Source organism: Carex rostrata, chromosome 27 (assembly GCF_964058835.1).
Source record: "Carex rostrata chromosome 27, lpCarRost1.2, whole genome shotgun sequence".
NCBI lineage: Eukaryota > Viridiplantae > Streptophyta > Magnoliopsida > Poales > Cyperaceae > Carex > Carex rostrata.
The window spans coordinates 144,062-165,207 of NC_135944.1; the positions used below are offsets into that span (position 1 = coordinate 144,062).

Sequence of the window (21,146 nt, forward strand, 5' to 3'; positions counted from 1 at the left end):
TCCTCCTGCTCCAGGAGGAGGTGGGGGAAGGTTGCACCATTGCAACAACAGACGCATGCCAAGTCCTCAAAGGCGATCCCCTGACTTGGATGACTATTCGAGATCACTGACAGACACATCACAATGAGGCTGATTCAGCATATTCCCGAAGAACAAGGCCGGTTTTACCACAGTCGGTACAAGGTAAGTTGATGCATGTGTTGAGACAAGGCTCAGAACTGGAGACAACAGTGATAAGTGAAATAGAGAAAAACAAAGGTAAAGACAAGATAGAAGTAGAAAGCCTCGTACCTAGGGAAGGAAAGAGAGTCATGTGTGGCCCAAAAATTCTAGCAACAGTAACATTCAAAAAAACATGGGGCAGTGTGTCCATCCACGGCTCCACGCGCAGTGTGGCCACAGGGGTACAACCACCCACGTGAGGAATATTATGCTAGAAATTCCATTACCAAATATCTTCTCCAAAGCAAGTTTTTATTCTACAGCCCAAGAGGGGCGGATTAATAATGGGCTGACTGATATGGGCTTTGTTCTAAAAAAACAAAGTTCAATTCTAACCCTTACCCCAATAGAAATAGAAGAATTAATTAGGAACAGTGATGACCCCTTCATACAGCTAGCACAGCCCATTGTGACACTACCAGGAGCAAACCCTTTTGCATTTCTTTTCAATGAGGCAGTGGCCTTGTCTATTTGTATCAACTTTGTTTTGAAATGGAAGAAGTTGGAGTTTTTTAGTTTCCAATGAATCACAACACCAAATTAAAATTCATCTCTTGGAACGTCCGAGGATTAAATGAAAGGAATAAAAGATTGGCGGTACGACAAACCTTATTGACTGAGAAACCGGATTTGGTCTGCATTCAAGAGACCAAATTAGCAAATTTTGACAACAGAACCTTTCTAGAAATTTGTGGATTCAGACTATCGCAACATGAACAGTTACCAGCTAATGGTACCAAAGGCGGAATTATAGTGGCATGGATGCCCTCTAAATTCACGCTAGTCACAGCAACAATCAAGACTTATAGTGTCAGTGTTCTCTTAACACATAACATAGATGGGAAACAATTTTTATTTTCGGGCATTTATGGCCCTTCAACATCAGAGGGAAGATCAACATTCAAAGAAGAATTGACATCAATTAAGCCAATTGATGGCACACCATGGTTACTGGGAGGCGACTTAAACTTCACTCTAGCACCGCAAGATAGGACTAGTAATACTGCCGCAGAATGGAGAACTACAATGGGTTTCGCTGCTCTAATCTCCACTTTAGGATTAATCGACACTCCTCTTCATGGTCGCCGCTTCACTTGGTCGAATGAAAGAGACCAACCACACATGGCACGCCTTGACAGATTTCTAGTTTCAGATGAATGGAATCAATCCTACCCGAATTCAACTCAGACAGTATTACCGAATACATCCTCAGATCATTGTCCTATAGTCTACACGGCTAACACAAGGTACATGAAATCTCGTTTCTTTCGTTTTGAAAATTGTTGGCTGCGATTCAAGCAATACAGTGACATGGTAGTGCAATCATGGCAATCAGTACCAATAGCTCAAACACCTACACAATTACATAGTAAATTGAGGACTTTGCAAAAAAAAACAAAAGAATGGGCCCAGAACAGGATAACAACAATTAAGGCACAAATTAGAATATGTCGAGAATATTTAGGATGGCTTGATCAAGTCAAGGAAAGAAGACAGACAACGCAATTGGAAAAATTTATTGCGGCAAAAATCAAAAGAAGGTTTACAGAGTTATCAGTACTTGAAGAGGATATTTGGAGGCAAAGGACAAGAACGAAATGGGAAATGCAAGGAGATAGGGGGACCAGATTTTTCCATAGCATGGCATCTGCAGCAAAGAAAATCAACACAGTAATGCAAATTGAGCATCAAGGAGTAGTCACTATGGATCAGAGAGCCAAAGCATATCTTTTCTTCAAATTCTACTCAGATTTGATTGGCCAAACATCACCACCGGTTCCAAACATTCATTGGGACAATTTATATCCCTCAATTGACAATGCAAGAGAGCTACAGACATTGGAAGAAGACATCTCTTTAGAGGAAGTAAAGACAACCATCAAACATTGGCCAAAGAATAAAAGCCCGGGTCCAGACGGCTTCTCAGGAGAATTTTATAACCACTTCATAGACATTTTGGCCCCTGATCTGTGCATGGTTTTCCAGCAAGTGACAAGGCAAGGCATCTCCCTTCAACCACTAAACACATCTTACATAGTGTTACTACCAAAGAAAGAATCACCAACAACAGTGCAGGACTACAGACCCATCAGTTTACTTCATGGAATTCAGAAAAAAATTTCCAAAATTTTGGCGAAAAGGTTACAGAAGCATCTACCAGACTTAGTACACAAAGCTCAAACAGGTTTCATGACAAATAGATATATTTGCGAGAGTTTTATCTATGCACAGCATGTCTTACACACAACTCGGAAGAGAAAATTGCCAATTGCCTTATTCAAGGCAGATTTCACAAAGGCTTTCGACACAGTGAGTTGGGATTTCATTATGGCAGTGATGCGGGCACATGGATTTCCTACAAAATGGCTAACATGGATCAAACAGTGCATTCTAGTAGGATCTTCACAAGTCATGGTCAATGGATTATTGGGAAAAAAAAATTATTCTGAAACGGGGCGTGCGACAAGGGGATCCATTATCTCCGTTACTGTTCATCCTTGCAATTGATTTTCTTGCAAGGTATGTTCAAAGATTGGCAGACATGGGAGCCTTAAGGTTACCATTCAATGAAATGACTCCATGTTTACTATATGCCGACGATGATATGTTCTTCATCAAGCCAGAGGTTCAACAATTACAAGCACTACAAATTGCCCTTACGGTTTTCAAGCAAGTTTCAGGACTTTCGGTTAACTTGTCAAAATCTGAACTAATGGTGTCCATGGGAACTCACGCAACACAGCAACAACTGACAAATGTCTTAGGGTGTAGAATGGCAACTCTACCTTTCACATACTTGGGGCTTCCCTTGTCCAATTGCGGTTAATAAAATAGGAGCATGACTCCTATTCTTACTCAAAAAAAAAAAAAAAAACAGAAAATTACTGAAATCTGCGTATATGCCACTGATTCATCGCATGAACAAAAGATTGAGTGGATGGGCAGCAAAACATCTAACTATAGCAGGACGAATAGTATTGATAAACTCACTTTTGTCTTCACTACCGACCTACTTTATGTCATGTCTCAAGATGCCGACGTGGGTAATTAAAGACATTGATAAGATAAGAAGAGATTTCTTATAGCACGGCACAACACCTCAACCACACTCCAAAATAAACTTGGCAAATTGGAATCTGTCTTGCACACCAAAATATTTTGGAGGTCTAGGCTTAATGGATTTATCGGTGTTCAATCAGGCTCTTTTGATCAAATGGTTTTGGCAATGGAGAAAACCGCAAAGGACACTATGTAAGTCACTGTTTCAGCAACATATAGCCTCAAATGGCTTACCAGACTCACCTATTTTCACTCTGGCAATCTCCAAATCACTTCCCTACTGCCAATTTTTCTTTTCACACAAGATTGGAAATGGTAAAAAAATTCAGCTTTGGAATGACAATTGGGAAGGACAAATCCTCAGTACCCTTCTTCCTGACCTATATACACATGCTCTAGACACACAAATCACTCTTATTGAGGTCTCTCAAATCTCAAATCTGAGATCCCTCTTTAGATCAATAAGTTCTGATATGGCAAATCAAGAACTAGTACAACTGCAATTCATTCTATCGGATCTAGTTCTAAACCCACAAATAGAAGACGACATCAAGTGGAAGTGGAATGTGTCGGGTCAATACACTGTCCAAGCAGGATATAGAGCAATGAAGGATGGACCAAGAATATTGAATGGATCGCAAAGAATTTGGAAATTACAAGCACCTCCTCGCATGAAGGTTTTTGGATGGCTAGCACTGAACAATAGACTCCTAACCATAGATAATCTAAATAAGAGGGGATGGCCATTGGTCAACAGATGTGTATTGTGCAGGGTACAAGGGGAATCAATTAAACATATGCTTGATGAATGCAATTTCTCAAAGTCAGTATATTCAATGCTGGCCAACACCGTACCAGCAATGGTACCGAATCTGTCAAACAACACACCACCAACACAGATGCTCACAGATGTAAGTATATCCAAAATACAAAGAGAGACCATGCTAATAATGCAATTTATCATCTGGAGGGAACGATGCGCACGCACATTTTCAGAGCGTGGCTTATAAGAACTTGCAAGATTTCTGAAGACCATGGCTTATAAGAACTTGCAAGATTTCTGAATTACAGAAAAGAATAATTCTCTTGATTTAAATTAGTGCTGATTCCATGGTGACCTTATAACATCTCACTGTGGCCAAACTTAAGAGACATCTTCTCTGTTACGAAGACCTCTCCCTTCCTCTGCTACCGATTGTTCAACCACCGGTTCCCCTCCCCAGTGCATTTAATCTCAAAGATAGATTTTAACTCAAAGACCAGTACTAGATGGATGATGGATTTAATCTCAAAGATCCCCTTCTCAGTCAACTTTTTCATTAATTTTATCTCACAAAAAAGTACCCTTAATAGAATTAACATGTTGTGAATTACATGTCTTGGTTGATTGGTTCTTCAATGAGCTGCAGAGAACAAATTTTGGATGGAGTGTTTGATGGACAAGATGGGGAGGAAAAATCGAAAAGATAGAATATGAAAGGAAGGGTATAATGGTCTTGAAGTAAATTTTACACTCTAAAATATTATTATTTAACTATTTTTAGATAAATTAATATATTGAATTGATAATTTGGGTAAATATGTGAGTTTTTACAATTTTGAGGGGGAAATACGATATTATAAACTTTTGAGGGGAAAAATACGTAATATTGAAGTTTTTGAGGGGATACATGAAATTCCCCCGATAAACTATGGAGCCATGGAGGTGCTTTGAGTTTTGTTATCACAGCATGGCGTGCAAAATTTGGAAAGTTAGCTCAATATGTGGTGTCAAACTGTTAAAATTCCTATAAATATTTAAAATATTATTTGGATTTATTTTCAATAGAAGGATCCAAATGCGGATCCATCTGTATCATATATATATCGTCGTGGATTTTAAAATAGATTATGATCGTATTGGATGTTTTACTTAAAATTTTAATATAGTATAATACATGGCATAACATGAGTGAATATAACCATTTTATATTATAAATGTACATATTAAGAGAAATGACTTTAATTATACTAATTTATGATTATTATACTCCGTGTGGGAGGTCGCAAGTTTGAAACTCAAAAGAGAATTATTTGTGGAAATTAAATAATTGGGTGGCTTGGTCTCCAACATTTACTAAAAAAATTATTATTATTATTATGATTTAATGAGTAGAACTAGGGTGTTCTTAAGTTCATCAAGCTCCTTGGTGAACTCAAATCTAAAACCCATCAAATCAGTTTTAAATGATGAATCTGAACCGTTGAAACCCACATACATTAAGAGTGGTGCGTTTACATGTGAAATTTTTTAAACATTCAAATTTATTTAGTATAAAGTTAAGCGGCCAAAATTAGAAGGTTAACAAATTAATTTTAATGTATTCATTTTTTTAACGTCTTTTGATCATTTGATTCTATGCAAAATTAATTTAAAAAATTTACATGTAGATGCATTACTCGTAAAGTAGGTGGATTTCAACGGCTAAGATTCATCGTTTAAATTTGATTCGATGGGTTTTAGACTTGAGTTCACCAAAGAGCTTGGTGAACTTAAGAACACCCTAGTTCTACTCTGATTTAATTATTTTAATGTATTTAGTATATTAAGACTTGTCAAATTCCTAACAAAGTTTGGATTCCGATTGTGAAAGATTCATATGGGAATCCAATAATTAAGGTGGATTCTTCTTCAAGATTAGATCGTGATATATGCTGATCCAATAAGCTATCAGATTTATTCATACGGATTCGGGTCGCGTTACAGGATTATGAATTTTTATTGACAACCCTACATACATTTGGAGATGCAGATTTGAGGATATTTAAATAATTTTATAATATCGATCAAATAGAAAAGTAATAAAAGTTCAAAATTCTTTTAGTTTCATGGTGCCTCCCCTTTTATTTTTAATTTCTTTATGCTAACCAATTCATTTAATATCTGAAACAAAAATAGAGGGTATAATTATATTATGTGTATATTAGAAGAAAGAATCAAAGATACTATACTCAACTCTTGTGTCAGATTCAATCTATAAGAATTTATACGAGAGGGAAGAATTAACAAAAAAAATCCAAAAAGATAATTAAAAATGCAGCAAGAGCCACTTTCCAAACAGAAGACACCGACACATACCTACATGTAAATCAACAAAGAAAAAAACAAACACACACTCAACTCTGATTGAGAATCTGGCTGGGTTCAATAACAAAACCAACCAGCGTGCCACGAGGAAGAGAAGCCCTCCTCGACAGAGACGGAGTGCGGTTCAGCTCCACATTTGCAGGAATTGGAGTCTCAGGGGAGTGGCCAGAAATGCAGAGGGTGCCCGCATCGTCAGTCTCCCAGTAGACTTCCACCATCATCCCTCTCGGGTTCTCTTCTGATTCCGTCCCTGGTATTCCCACAAATCGCACTCCCTTCGGTACCTGGTTTAGTCATTCACCATTAGTCTCATGTATTGTGTCAGCATCTATGTAGCATATATAGTGGTCAACTTTTGCAAATTCAAAGAGGGAGAAGTGTTTATTCTACAAATAGGAACCACATACCTGAATAGAAGAGCCAGAAGTCAAGTTCAAGGTAACCAGATTTCCTTCGGCAGCTGAACTCTCTAACTCAGCCTGCTTGGCAATATTAAGGAACACTTCCTCCAGAGTCGTGAGGCCGAGTTGTATGTCTGATATCCCAAATTCACTTTCTCTGTCTTGTAATTCCGCAAAGAAACTCTGCCATTTCAGAAGAAAACGCCAAGAAATTAAAGCAGTATTAACAAAATTAACTTGGAACTAGCTCATAAACATAATACTTACTGTCAGGAGAGGCTCTTTATCATGAGGGATAACAAAGGTCAAAAACGCCTTGTTCTCCTCTTTTGGCTTCACACCGATCCTCTGCACAATTATAGAAACATATCATCTCATATATAAAAGATTCCTGAGGAGAAGGTATCTACAATGTTCTACAAGCAAAGAATTCTAAATGGTAGTAATTTTGTATATAGTTACTTCATAAAAGAAGCGTTTCACGGGCTCAAGATGAGAATCATCGCTAGGTCCTCCACCAGGTGCACCATTAGTTGCAGAGAAGTTGACATTAGCAATATAACCAGTACCAAATCGGGACTTGAGTCGAATGGAGGTGCCGATGCAACGGAATTTCCCTTTTGCCATGATAGCTATACGATCGCTCAATATGTCAGCCTCCTCCATCGAATGGGTCGTCAGAACAATCGCTCTCCCTTTCTTTGCATCCTCTATTATGTCCCATACATGCCTCCTTGTTATTGGATCCATACCTGTTGTCTGCAAATATAAATAAGAAGGTAATAAATATTGCTATGATATAAGGAACAAAATAATCAAAAGATTGAATTCTCTTTTAGTTGTATCTGGAGCGTTGCGCATATTTACCGGTTCATCTAGAAAAACCAGTTTGGGGTCGCCGATGAGAGAAATGGCAACACTGAGACGGCGCTTCATGCCTCCACTAAAACTTCCTGCTCTAACATGAGCAGCATGTGCTAGTTTCACTTCTGCTAGCGATTTCCCCACTACCTGCATCCGCAAAAATTTAATTTTGTTAAACAAGTTCCGTGCAAACTTGATCACATAATGGATCTTTCTAATTCCAAGTCTTTTTGCAAGGTTTGCATGATTATATCTATTAATCCATACACAGTCATGCTGTAAAGTCAGTATGGCTAGTTGCAAATCCATGAGCAACCATTAACCATACTAGTTTGTAGGACATCATTTTTCCCCTTTTCATTTCTTTTTTCATTTTTATAAATATCCCAATTAAAATGTTACACAATTACCCCTAATAATACCAAATATTACTCCCACCAATAGCCACACAACCGGGGATTGCAATTAAATAAGTGCAATGTTGACACCATAATGAAAAAGTGTACCGCTTTGATTGTAGAAGGGGGCAATCCTTTAATGCTGGCAAACAATGCAAGGTGTTCCTCTGCTGTCAATGCATCCCACAATATATCAAACTGCATAACAGAAAAAGAAAAGGTTCTGGACTTCAGTGAATGAATATCATTTTACTAGACAAAAAGAGGCAATGCGATAATTGAAGCAATTATTATTCCAAAGTATCAGATTATAACCTGGGGGCAAACACCAATCAAACTTCTGATATTGGCCATGCCAACAGAACTCCTTACAGATTGCCCGTATATCAGCGCTGTCAGAAAAGTTGGAGCAAAGAGTTTCTTATTATGTAATATAGCTTTAGTTATATTCATTACATATTGAAATAACAAATCAAATCAAAACAAAGAAAAGAAGAAAGACAGAGAAACTAGCATACCATCACCGCCTGTGATGGGGGTAATGCCGGTAAGGCAATTAATCACAGTAGTCTTTCCTGCTCCATTTGGCCCAAGCAAGCAAAACAGTTGGTCTTTGGCAAAATTTACCCATATTCCCTAATTATTGATACAAAATTAAAAAATAAAAATTAGTATATGCATACGCCTTTTGTTTGAGAGAATAGATGGGAAGGAAAGAAAGATACCTTAACAGCATGATACGGAGCAGTGCGTTTGCACTTGCAGCAGCCGGCGTTAAAGGTGCCGGGATATGTTTTCGTTAAACCACGCACTTGTGCCGCCACACTCGCATCTACATCATCACCTTCCTTTGTCTGCTTGACAGCTGTCTCCTCTGCAAGCACATCCTCATCAGTTGGAGATGTCTCTTCCACTGGTGGAGTGGACCCCATGCAGCTGCAGAGGCTTCCCTCTAATAAAACAATTAATGTACTTTTGTCAGCAAAAAAAGTAGTTAAATCCAACTAATTCACGTAACTCACATCAAATGTATGAATAAAAGGGCAAAGAACTAACCTCGCACCTTGCTACCTCCTCTTCCAGTCCAGTAACCAGGGTTCAAAAAGTAGAACATCGATTTCCTCACACCGTTTACATTTGGTATTATATTGTCGAAGTAAATTGCCAGGATAAACCAGACAAAAAATGTCGTTATGAGCCACTTGTATATTGTTTCCTGTGTGGCATAGAATACAAACAAAGATCTTTCTCAATTTAAAATATATTTAATCAAATCTGAGTTGAGAATTTGAGCATTTGTGTGCACATACAATGGTAATCACACAGTCAGGTTCTCTTTCAGTGCATTTGTTGATACTGCTCCAGCTAACACCTGGATCTTCAGGAGTGGACGTAGCATCACCAAGAGTATTCACAGCTTTTGCAAATAAGTTGGGAGGGAATAAAGACCATATATTCCGATAATAATTCTTATATGTCGTCGAATACGGAAACCCAAATGTTGTCACGAGCTACACAAACCACACCAACAAAAAAGAAATTAATAAAGAAACTTCTAGATACAGAGGTATGGGTTTTGTTTTGTATACCCAAAAAAGAGCTACGGAAATATATTTACCTGAGTCAAGAAGCCAATTATGAAAATTGCGAAGCCGACAGTAGTGGCGGACGATGCCTTGCTAATAAAGGTCGATATCATGAAAGCAAAGCCAAGCTGCAAAACATTACCCACAGGAAGAATTAAGGTTCACTTAGTTATAGTACCAGACCACTGATTAGGGTATCAACGGCACCCTTTTACCCGTGTACCAGACCTGTTTAGCTTATCAGGTACGGGTAAGTGTAAAGTTTAAGGGTATGAAAATGCTTCCACCTGGCCAGTTTCGTACCCGTTGACACCCCTATCACTGATTATGCATCAAATGTAGGTTGGTTTTAATTATCAAGGGAAGCATCCGTGTACATAGTACATACCATGTTAAGTTGGAAAAGAAAGAACAAGAGGAAGAGCACGGGGAAGCTGTTGTTCTTGAAGAAATCAAACTGGAACATCATGCCGAAGAGCACGGTAAGGAGCGCTGATATAAGAGTGAGCATGGCCTCCCATGTGAACCATGACAGCCAGTACGCTGACTCGTACAGCCCCATTATCGACATTGCCTGGCGCAATTTCAGCTCCTTCTCAGTCACCAATGAGCTTATCTGGAACACAAACCCAAACATAGCGATCGCCAAGAAGAACGTAGGCCCCGCCGTCCCCACCGCAGAGAATGTCTCAGTGGCTGGGTGTGCGAATTCCTTCAGCCCCACATTCCACCTGAAATTCGAATCTGCCATCCCAGGCATCAAAAGGGAATGCATTTATCAGCTACTTTAAAATTGATTGATCCCAGATTGATTGATTGATTGATTTGGTAGGTTAGTGTTACCTCCAATAAGAGACCTTGCAATTTCCCTCTCGGCAGCAATTTGAAGGGGGATTTGGAACTTCATAGTGGGGTCCTCATAATTGCCTCTCCTTGCTACTGCTGTAGAGTTGGTCTGTATGCCGTAACTTATGACCGTCGTGTTTTTCACGGTGAAGTGGAGCGCGCCAGGACAACGCATGGGGTTGTCTAGCAGCCACTTGTCCACGTCAGCTGGGGTCTCAAATGACATAACCTAGAGAATATTTAATTTATGTGTAATTATGTCAAACATATGAACACAGGATTTGGTACCAGTGGTTTGGTACCAAGATCCTCTCATGTATGGTTTCGTTGAATAAATGAAATCGGTGGGCTTATAACCCACTTTTATCAAAAAAAAAAATATATATATATAAAATTAATGTTTGAAGTACATAAATAGCATAAATCTCTTTTCCTTGAAACGTAGAGGGGTCAAACTGAGCAACTAAAGTCAGAGAAAAGATTGCCCTTGGATCATTGCAAAGTGCCAAAGTCCCGTTGACTTCTCTCCCCCAAATATTATCAATGAGGAAAAAAATTAACAACCCAGAACTAAAAATTAAAAATTAAAAATAAATTCAGAAAGAATTCGACTTTTGAGAGTGAATAATAATGGCATTGGTACATGAGTATGATAAGTTGCCTATTAATGGAAAATTGCTTAATTGAGTAGCGGCTGTGCAATCCCAATTCAGAATTAACTAGGATTTTAGAGGTAAGCATTTGGAATTTGTAAGAAGAATAAGAAGAAGAAGAAAGAGTTAGTTAGTTAGTTAGTTAGTTAGTTAGTTAGTTAGTTACCTTGCTGGAGGGAATGGGGCGTTGGGGGTTATTGGCCATGATGGCGTTTACAATGGATGAAACGCGAGAAGAGGAGTTGCCGCTCCAGAGGAAATCATAGCAGGGGGTTTTAACATAGAACTTGTCCTCGCAGGGAGGAATTGCGAGCGCAATTGAAGACAACGTTGGTGGGTCGTGAACGTTCTTGTAAGCGGTGGTAGCGTTGAAACGCTGGCGTACAGCCTTGTCGATGCAAAAGATGAGAAAGATGAAGAAGAGCGACGACAGCAGCTGCACTGCCGCTGATCGTTTCTGCCTCCATGTCACGATAGCGTTCTTCCTCACCAACGCTGCGTACTGCTGACCCATCAGCCCCACCCCTCTCCTCCCCACCTCCATCTCTCAAGCTTATCTTTTTTATATTTCTTATTTGTTTTTACTCAATTGAATCTCAGATGGTGTGTGGTGGTTGGTTTTGGAGCCAAAATGAGTTTGAGGCCTTGGGAGGATTTATAGTCTGCTGTTCCTTGACAAGTCCAATTATGACTAGTCATATCGTTTTTCGTTTTTGTCAACCCTTTTTGTTTGTCTTGGCGCCAGGAGCTCCCGAGTGCCGATCCTCAGAAGTAACTTAAATTTTACCGTTTAGATCTGAACCGTAAGATCAGAATCCCGATCCTTTAACATTCGTGCTTGAGCAGATCGAACGGTCTGGATCTGGATTCAAAATTTGAGTTAACTCAGATGATATAATTCGCCAGGAGCTCCGTCTCTTAGTTTGGTTCTGCTCTTAGATGCGACGTCAGCTCGAAAAAAATGTGAGTATTTGTTCTGGGGATTTTTCGAGGTGCCCATCGGTGGGAATGCATAATAATATCAAAACGCAAAAAAAAAAAAAAAAAAAAAAAGCATAATAATAAGGTACTTTTGCTGATTCGCCATTTGATTTTGTATATTTGTAAATGAAATTGTTCCCTCGTGGCAACAGTCTTACCTTTTCAAAAAAAAAAGCATCTGAGTAAAAAAATAATATTTTTATAAATATTATATGAGGATCGAATATCGGAAATGTTTTTTTAAAACAAAAAAATATAAGCGTAGTTTTCCATTGAGACCCATCATTTTTCCTAATTTTTGCGCCATCGTTTGGACTAAAGGGCATTTATGTCATTTTCTTTGACCACGGTAAAGGGCATGTGTCATTTTAATTTCAATGTTCTCCATTAGTCAAAGGGCATACATGTCATTTTATTTTTTATGTTCACCACCAATAATAAGGCATATCAGGAACCTGGCGTCACTTGTTTTTATATACTGCTCTTTTATTCTGTTGACTATTATTCTTGTCAATTAAGTTTTCTAACAAGTAACTACAACAACTTTTTTTTTTTTTTTGTGAATACAAACAATTTTCAAAGTGAAGAATGAAAAGAGTAAAAGTCATGAGGAAGCTCAAAATCTTATCCAAAATGTAAAATAATAAATATTTCCAGGGGAAAAACGCGTTGCCTAATACAACAATTTCTTAGTAATTTCAGTTGCTTATCTATTTGTATAACTTAACTAGTTGAATAATCATGTCAGGAAACCTTTTAATAATCCAGAAATAAATAATTTCTCCAAATACATATTACAAAATTCCAAGCATAAGTAAAAATTCAGGAAACCTTAGGTAACTCTTTTGGTGACTCGGATTTTTTTTTTATATGTAACATTCAAAAATAAATAAAATTAAAGAAGTGGTACTATCCGTCATTTGTGATTATTTTCAAATCAAAATGTTATTTGCAATTTTTGTATATTGGGTAATTTATATATTGTTTTCGAAAACCTAAAGCTCATAATTATTGGTGTATTACTGTAATAATATTGAATGACACATATTGTTTTACAAATAATTTGTAAATAACACATTGATTTCAAACTAATTATATCTGAATTGTAAAATATAATTATTTCTGCAACAAATATTATTAACAGATATTTACTCTTCTAATTTGAAAAAAATATCTAATTTAAAAATAATTATTTCTCAATTTATATTTTTAAGTTTCTACGGTCTGAACTAGAAGGTTTACAATAAAAATAAATAACATTATGGATAATAGCATCTACAAAATAAAAAACATCTAGATGAACATTGTGCTTCGTAACGTTCTTGTTATGTTACAAAATTTCGGAAAAACAATGCCACTTTTTAAGGACCTGTTCATCTGTTTACTATGCATGTGGGAAAAAAAATTCACTCAGACTTCACGAAAATCAGCCCACGCGCACAGTATTTCAGCCATTCAAAAATTTTCATTCCCGTTCCCTTTAGATGGCCGAACAAGCCCTAACTTTAAAAAAAAAATAATAATAATAATAATAATAATAATTGGGGTGTTTTTACCTTGATTTAGTTAGTATAATACTCAATAGTTAGGTTAACTGTGTGATTGTGTCTTCCAATTACCTTCTTATCAACGAATTCAGATCCAGTGCATTACCTGACCGAGTAGAAATTCAAATTTCAGTCTGACAAAAATTTCAAAACGAAAATTCAAATTTGTTGTTATTCAAATGGAATAACAGAAAACTGTTATTTCAAATCTAATCGTATATCTTCGTTGAAATTCGTGCATTAAAAAATCCGACAATTGGATTTGAAATAGCACGGTCCTATTATTCCATATGAATAACATCAGATCCGAATTCTCAAAACGGACCTCAAATATTTTAATTAGACACTGAATTAATTTTGATGCGGTTAAAAGTATACTCTTTTTTCAGAATTCGTATCACCCCAGATACCTGAGGACTGAGGTGCTAAGTGTCAAATTCGGACCGTTCTTTGTACTTGGAACGAATCTCAAAGCAGACCCCCTATAGTTTTAATAGGCACCGGATCGAATTTGACCCAGCTGAAATTAAATTAATCTGGACGTTTGTTTTGTTTAATTGTACCTCAGGTACCAGGTGAGACACGGACTCCTATTTTCAAAGGTACATGAGAGAAGCACTCCTTATCAACTTGAAGTGGAAATTATATAATTAATGTTCACATCATTATCATTATCATTATCATTACATATATAACAACTGTCCTTTTCAAAAGAACTTTAAACTTTTACTTGGATTTTAATTAACAAACAGGTGCGACAAAGACTTTCAACCGAGTTGCATGACGCGTTAGTTCACGTCATTTATTTTGTACTGCGGGATTAATACACCATTGACTATCCCTTTGAATTTTTACAACATGTGCAAGAAAAGGACATGCACTATGAAAAGTAAACTCAAAAATGATATACTAATTTAACGTAAGCAAGCAAATACTAATAATAATGCATGAATAACTTTCTTTTCTTCTTCTTTGACTAAATAGATGTATTTGTTTATTGAATGAAGTTTCAAAGAAATGTTAATTTTTAAATATATATAACCGTTCTCCTCCATAATTTTCAATGAAATGTTAACGTTGGCAATTTTAGAGAAGAAATGAGTAATATCGATTTTTTTTTTTTTTTTTTTTTTTTTTTGCGGGGGGGGCCTTTTTAATTGAGAACCCATCAATTGATGTCATTTCTCTTTCTATGTTCTTAACTAGTAAGACAAGGACATACATACATCTCAGTTTAGTTTCTATGCTCTCCACCAGTAAAAGGGTATATTCGGAAGCTGGAGTCTTATTTTCATATACTACTCTTATGTTCTATTGACTATTATTATTATCAAATTTAAGTTCAAGTAATTACAACAATTTTCAAACTTGAGAATGAAAGAGTAAAAGTCAAGAGTAAGCTCAAAACCTATAAAAATAATATTCCTAGCGGAAATAAATAATTTCTTAGTAATTTTAGTTGAGTGAGTCTATGGTACTATGCATATTACGATTTGGCACCGTGCTACAGCTCTATATTCGAGTTTCCAAATCCTAACGGTCGATCCGAACCGTTCATCTTGTTCTCCATATTAATATGTGTTTGGAGACCAAATTTTACATTTTTTGAAAAAAATTTACTATTTTTTTAGATTTATTGAAAATCACTGTTTTTTTATGGTCCAGAATTTTCAGATCAAGTGATTTTCTAAATATCTAAAAAAATAGTAAACAATTTTCAAAAAATGTAAAATTTGGTTTCCAAACACATATTAATATGGAGAACAAGATGAACGGTTTGGATCGACCGTTAGGATTTGAAAACTCGAATATAGAGCCGTAGCACGGTAACAACCCGTGATATGCATAGTACCATAGACTCACTCATTTTAGTTTCTTATTTATGTTGTACAAATTAATTAATTACATGGAAACCTTTTAAGAATCCAGAAATAAATAAGATCTTCGTATACGTTTAAAAGATTCCAAGCACACAATTAAATAAAATTTTGGAAGACCTTGGGTAAATCTTTTGGTAATTACGCCCTCATTCAATTAGTATAATGTAAATGTCTTTATTTTTTTTAATAACAACAAATTCTAAAGCTTTCAGGCCAAAACAAAACTATATAATTTATATGTTTCATTTACCGATTTTTTTATTTATATCAAAAAAAATAATTAAATTTCAAAAAATAACCAAAGTTGAACGGGATATCGAAATCTATCCAAACCGGAAAAAAAATTTCCGGTAATTCAGTCAAAACCGGAAATATTTTTTCCGGTTTCAACATTCCAAAACAGCACCTACAAAAAAAGAGAGAGAGAGAACGTAAAAAAAAAATTCCGGTTTGAACATTTTTTCTTTTTTTAGATTTTTTTTATTTAAATAGAAATATTTATAATTTATTTATTTATTGTATTAAAATATTAGAAATATTTAATATATTTTTTTGAAAATAGATGGAATACTATATAATTTGATTTATTGGAAAGACTGCTACAAATAACCCGGATCAACATTTTTCATGCCGGATTTTTTGCGGTTGTAAGAAAAATTAATATATTTATTTATGTGTTATTGGAAAAAAAATAAAAATATTTGGATTCTCAGTTATTGATCCCGGTTCAAAAGTCACTTCTAAGTAAATACAAAAAATATTGTCATCTTTCTAGTACATTTAATTTTAAAAAAGTGGTATCTATTTTTGAAAAAAAAAACAAAAATTTTAAGTTATTTAATGATTGTTATTAAAAAAAATTCTCAAAATAGATACAACTTTTTATAAATTAAATGTACTAGAAGGATCACAATATTTTCTATATTACCTAGAAGCTATGTTGCATGAATACGGATACGGCGATACGGTAATTTTCAAAAATCTAGGATACGATACGTCTATTATATATATATATATTATTTTTTATTATATTTCAATTCAACACTTGTATTATATAAATTAAATATTAAAAATTCTAGATATACATTAAATATAATAGCTACTAGACTTAAACATCAAAGTTGATCTAGTGTAGTGGTTAGGTTGTATATCGCTAGAGGGAAGGAGCCAAGTTCGATTCCGCCCAGGCGCTAAAATAAGGTGAATTTTGGCGCGGTCTACAAGTTCGCGCGGTTTACGGCGTGGTCTAAAGCGCGGTCTACACTTCGCGCAGTCTATAGCGGTGTATCCCACCCGTATCTCGCTGAAACAGCCGTATCGGATACGATTCAACGCGTATCACGACCGTATTAGAAGTTTTAGAGATACGCCACGTCAGCCGATATGCCAGCTGGCGTATCGGATACGTATCGTGGCCGTATCGGACGCGTATTGGTATCCGATACGGGTACGGTGCCTAAATAGCTGTATCCGAGTAACACAGCCTAGAAGTGACTTTAAAATGGGATCAATAATTCAGAATCCAAGCATTTTTATTTTTTCCCAATAAATCATAAAGAAATATATTAATTTTTCTTACAGCCGCAAAAAATCCGGCATGAAAAATGTTGATTCGGGTTATTTGTAGCAGTCTTTCTAATAAATCAAATTATATAGTATTCCATATATTTTCAAAGAAATATATTAAATATTTCTAATATTTCAATACAAAAAATAAATAATTTATAAATATTTCTATTTAAATAAAAAAATCTGAAAAAAGAAAAAAATGTTAAAACTGGAAAAGAAAATTTACGGTTTCTCTTTTTTTTTTTAGCCGCTGTTTTGGAATGTTGAAACCGGAAAATTTGTTTCCGGTTTTGGACTAAATTACCAAAAAATATTTTTCCGTTTTGGGTAGATTTCAAAATCCCGTTCAGCTTCGGTTATTTTTTTAAATGAGTAAGGCTTGGGTGCTATGGATAGCATAGAGGCCTCTATGCTACGGCTCAATATTCGAGTTTTCAAAATCCAAACGGTCGATCCGAACCGTTCATCTTATTCTCCATATTAATATCTGCTCGGAGACCAAATTTTACATTTTTCTGAATTTTTTTACTATTTATTAAGTATTTTACAAAATTGTTGATCCAACGGTGGCTGCACAAAACAGTAAAACCGTTGGATTAGCGATTTTCAAAGTGGCTTAATAAATAGTAAAAAAATTCATAAAATTATAAAATTTGGTCTCCAAGCAGATATTAATATGGAGAATAAGATGAACGGTTCGGATCGACCGTTTGGATTTTGAAAACTTGAATATTGAGCCGTAGCATAGAGGCCTCTATGCTATCCATAGCACCCAAGCCTTACTCTTTTTAAATTTAATTATTTTTTTGGATATAAATAAAAAAATTGGTTCATTTACTTATACATAAAAAAATATCACTTTTCGATTTTGTATTTATGTAAGGAGTAGGGTGTATAAATGCCTCATTTGTACCTCATCTAAGAATATGTGTTTTAAAATTCAAACAGTCAATCCGATCCACTCAATGGAATCTTCTTATTAAAATGTGCTTGGACCAAATTTTATATTTTTATTTTGTTTTTAGATAATACAAAATTAACGTTTTTTAGAAATTTTGGACCATCCAAACACAGTTATTTTGTACCTATATAAAAAAATAATTAAAAAGTTTAAAAAATATAAAAAATATAAAATTTGGTCTCCAAGTATATTTCAAATATAGAGATCATGTTGAGCAGTTCGGATTGAAATTTTAATTTTTAAAAAAAATAAGGACATGAGAGACAAATGAGGCATGAAAAACACAAAACATTTGAACCTTCTTCATAAATTAACAATTGAAAAATCAACGTCCAAAAATTATCCATATCAATGCATTTTTACAAACTCTTTGATAACAATAAAAAAGAAGTTAAAATATCATAATCTTTTATATGCATATAAGAAAAAAAAGATAATATACATAAAATTATTTTATCATAAATTTAAGTTATTAAAGTTTAAAAAAATAATAAAAATGCCAAAAATAAAACTATTTGAATCCTTTTTTTTACATAAATTGACTTCACTAATTTTGCCTTGCAATTACCTCCTTATCAACGCTATGTGCAACAGTGCAAATTATAAATTTATGTTCACATAAAAAAATTGTCATTTTCAAAGAACTTGTACTAGAATTTTAACAGGTGCGACAAACACTTTTTTTTTTTTGTTTGCCAAGAGCCTGAAGACAGAATTTCATTCCATGTATGAAATTACATCAGCTTAGCTTATAGCTGTTGAGCTGGCATGTGTTACAAGGAGTCCATGCCAGAAAAGCAACAATTGCATCTAGGCCCCTCAGATTTCCCTTTCTAACAGAAAACACTAAAAGGCAACTACAGCACCTACCAGTACAGCGAAAAAGAGAAAATTAAAAGTGAAATTTAAAGAGACATCCCTATAGGTGCGACAAACACTTTTAGGTCATGTTCGGCGAAGTACTGTTTATGTGGAAAAAAAAAAAATTCAGTTTGATTGAATTTTTTTTTCCACGTAATCAGTAAAAAACAATTCAAAAAGCAGGCTAACCCATTTCTATTCCTATTCTTACAGATCCATCAAACAGGCCCTACTAGAATATTTTGCATTGTATAATTAGTACACTATACGAATTTTTCCAACGAAAATTAGACTTAATAATTCTCTTGAATAATGTAAGCGTGCAAAGACTACGAAACTGGATTTAGACATAAGAGCGCTAAAATCATATTATTTGATTAGGGAATTTTACATTAAAATCCTTTAAAATTATTATATTGCGTATTTAATTAAAATTCTTAAAAAACGTGTTGTTAAATTAAATAGCAAGGTTTTAATAAAGAAAATTATTTACTGGGTTGAATAGAAAAGAAAAACTAAAAGTTTAAATCAACGCACCGAAAGAAACGCTAGTACATATCAAAAATAAAATAGAAAGGCAAATAAATATAACAAAATTCAATTAAATTTCAAGATGTAAATTCCTACAAAGACTAAAAACAACTTTCATTCCTTCTGTTTTGACTAATTAAAGATATAATATGAATAAATTTCTAATTTTTTTCTAAAATTTTTTGTAGAAGCTACAAAATCGTAAGTGGCTTTCGCACTTTCGACCTTTGAATAATCGCAGTTTTAAATTTTTTTCTTTTTTTTTTGCCTTAGTAAATCGCGTTTGGAAACCGTGTTAGGTACCGTAATTTGTGAGATGTTTAATGAACGAAGTTTCAACGAAACCGTTAATTATTTAATCATAACCAGTGAGAAAAGGACATGTAATATTATTGAATCATAACCAGTAAAAGGCCGATTTTTTTATTTATATCCAAAAAATAAATAAAATTAAAAAAAATATCCCAATCCCAACTTAAATTCGAAATTTACCCAAACCGGTTATCCAATAACCGAATTTGGAAAAAATGCCCAGTTAGTGGATTCCCGAACTCAAGAAATAAAACCGGTTAACCACTAACCGGAAAGTTGTATTTTGTTACTTTTTTTTTTTTAACCGGTTAATCACTAACCGGAATTTTCTTTTTTTTTTTAAAAAAAACAGAAATTTCTAATTTTTTTATTTTTTGTATTAAAATATTAGAAATGTTGAATATATTTCTTTTAAAATAGATAAAATACAATATAATTTAATTTATTAGAAAGAATGCAACAAATAACCCAGATCAATATTTTTCAGGCCGGATTTTTCGCGGCTGTAAGACAAATTAATATATTTCTTTGTGTTATTGGAAAAAAAAAAGTTTAGATTCTGAGTTATTGATCCCGGTTCAAAAGTCACTTCTAGGTAATCCAAAAAATATTGTGATCTTTCTAGGACATTTAATTTATGAAAAGTTGTATCTATTTTTGAAAAAAAAACTAAAACTTTAATTTATTTAATGATTGTTTTTCAAAAAGAATTCTCAAAATAGATACAACTTTTTATAAATTAAATGTACTAGAAAGATCACAATATTTTCTGGATTACCTAGAAGTGACTTTTGAACCGGGATCAATAACTCAGAATCTAAACATTTTTATTTTTTTTCCAATAACACATAAAGAAATATATTAATTTTTCTTACAGCCACAAAAAATCTGGCCTGAAAAATATTGATCCGAGTTATTTGTTGCAGTCTTTCTAATAAATCAAATTATATTGTAATCCATCTATTTTCAAATAAATATATTCAATATTTCTAATATTTTAATACAAAAAAAAACAAAATGCACAAATGCACAAATCCGGTTAACCAATAACTGGACTCAAATCAAATTTCCGGTTAATGGTTAACCGGAAATGTGATTTGAGTCCGGTTACTGGTTAACCGGTTTGGATAGTTTTGCAATTTTAATAGCTAGTTGGTTATTTTTTAAAATTTTATTTATTTTTTGGATATATATAAAAAAATCGGAGTAAAAGGACATATCCGGAAGCTGGCGTTGCTTGCTATGATATACTAGTTTATTCTATTGACTACTATACTGGTCTAAAGTGGGAAAAATGACACAACGAAGCTGACTCCGTTACGGGACGGTATAATTACAGCACATAAT

At 34.5% G+C, this 21,146-nt stretch overlaps 2 protein-coding genes across 2 annotated transcripts; one reads left to right on the plus strand and one right to left on the minus strand.

The window, feature by feature from the left end:
• The first annotated feature begins 2,764 nt into the window (after positions 1-2,764).
• LOC144544782 (uncharacterized) lies at positions 2,765-4,292 on the plus strand. Its single transcript, XM_078293338.1, has 2 exons — positions 2,765-3,044; positions 3,394-4,292. The coding sequence occupies exons 1-2, from the start codon at positions 2,765-2,767 to the stop codon at positions 4,290-4,292; spliced, it is 1,179 nt and encodes a 392-aa protein (XP_078149464.1).
• Positions 4,293-6,243: 1,951 nt separating this feature from the next.
• On the minus strand, positions 6,244-11,785 carry LOC144545256 (ABC transporter A family member 2-like). The gene is made up of 15 exons (XM_078293847.1): positions 11,324-11,785; positions 10,502-10,733; positions 10,047-10,402; positions 9,691-9,786; positions 9,383-9,583; positions 9,129-9,288; positions 8,798-9,024; positions 8,591-8,708; positions 8,388-8,464; positions 8,181-8,270; positions 7,678-7,821; positions 7,273-7,569; positions 7,078-7,158; positions 6,817-6,993; positions 6,244-6,693 (listed from the first exon to the last, which is right to left on the minus strand). Exons 1-15 carry the CDS (start codon positions 11,699-11,701, stop codon positions 6,439-6,441), a joined length of 2,889 nt encoding a protein of 962 aa, XP_078149973.1. The 5' UTR covers positions 11,702-11,785; the 3' UTR covers positions 6,244-6,438.
• Positions 11,786-21,146: the final 9,361 nt, after the last annotated feature.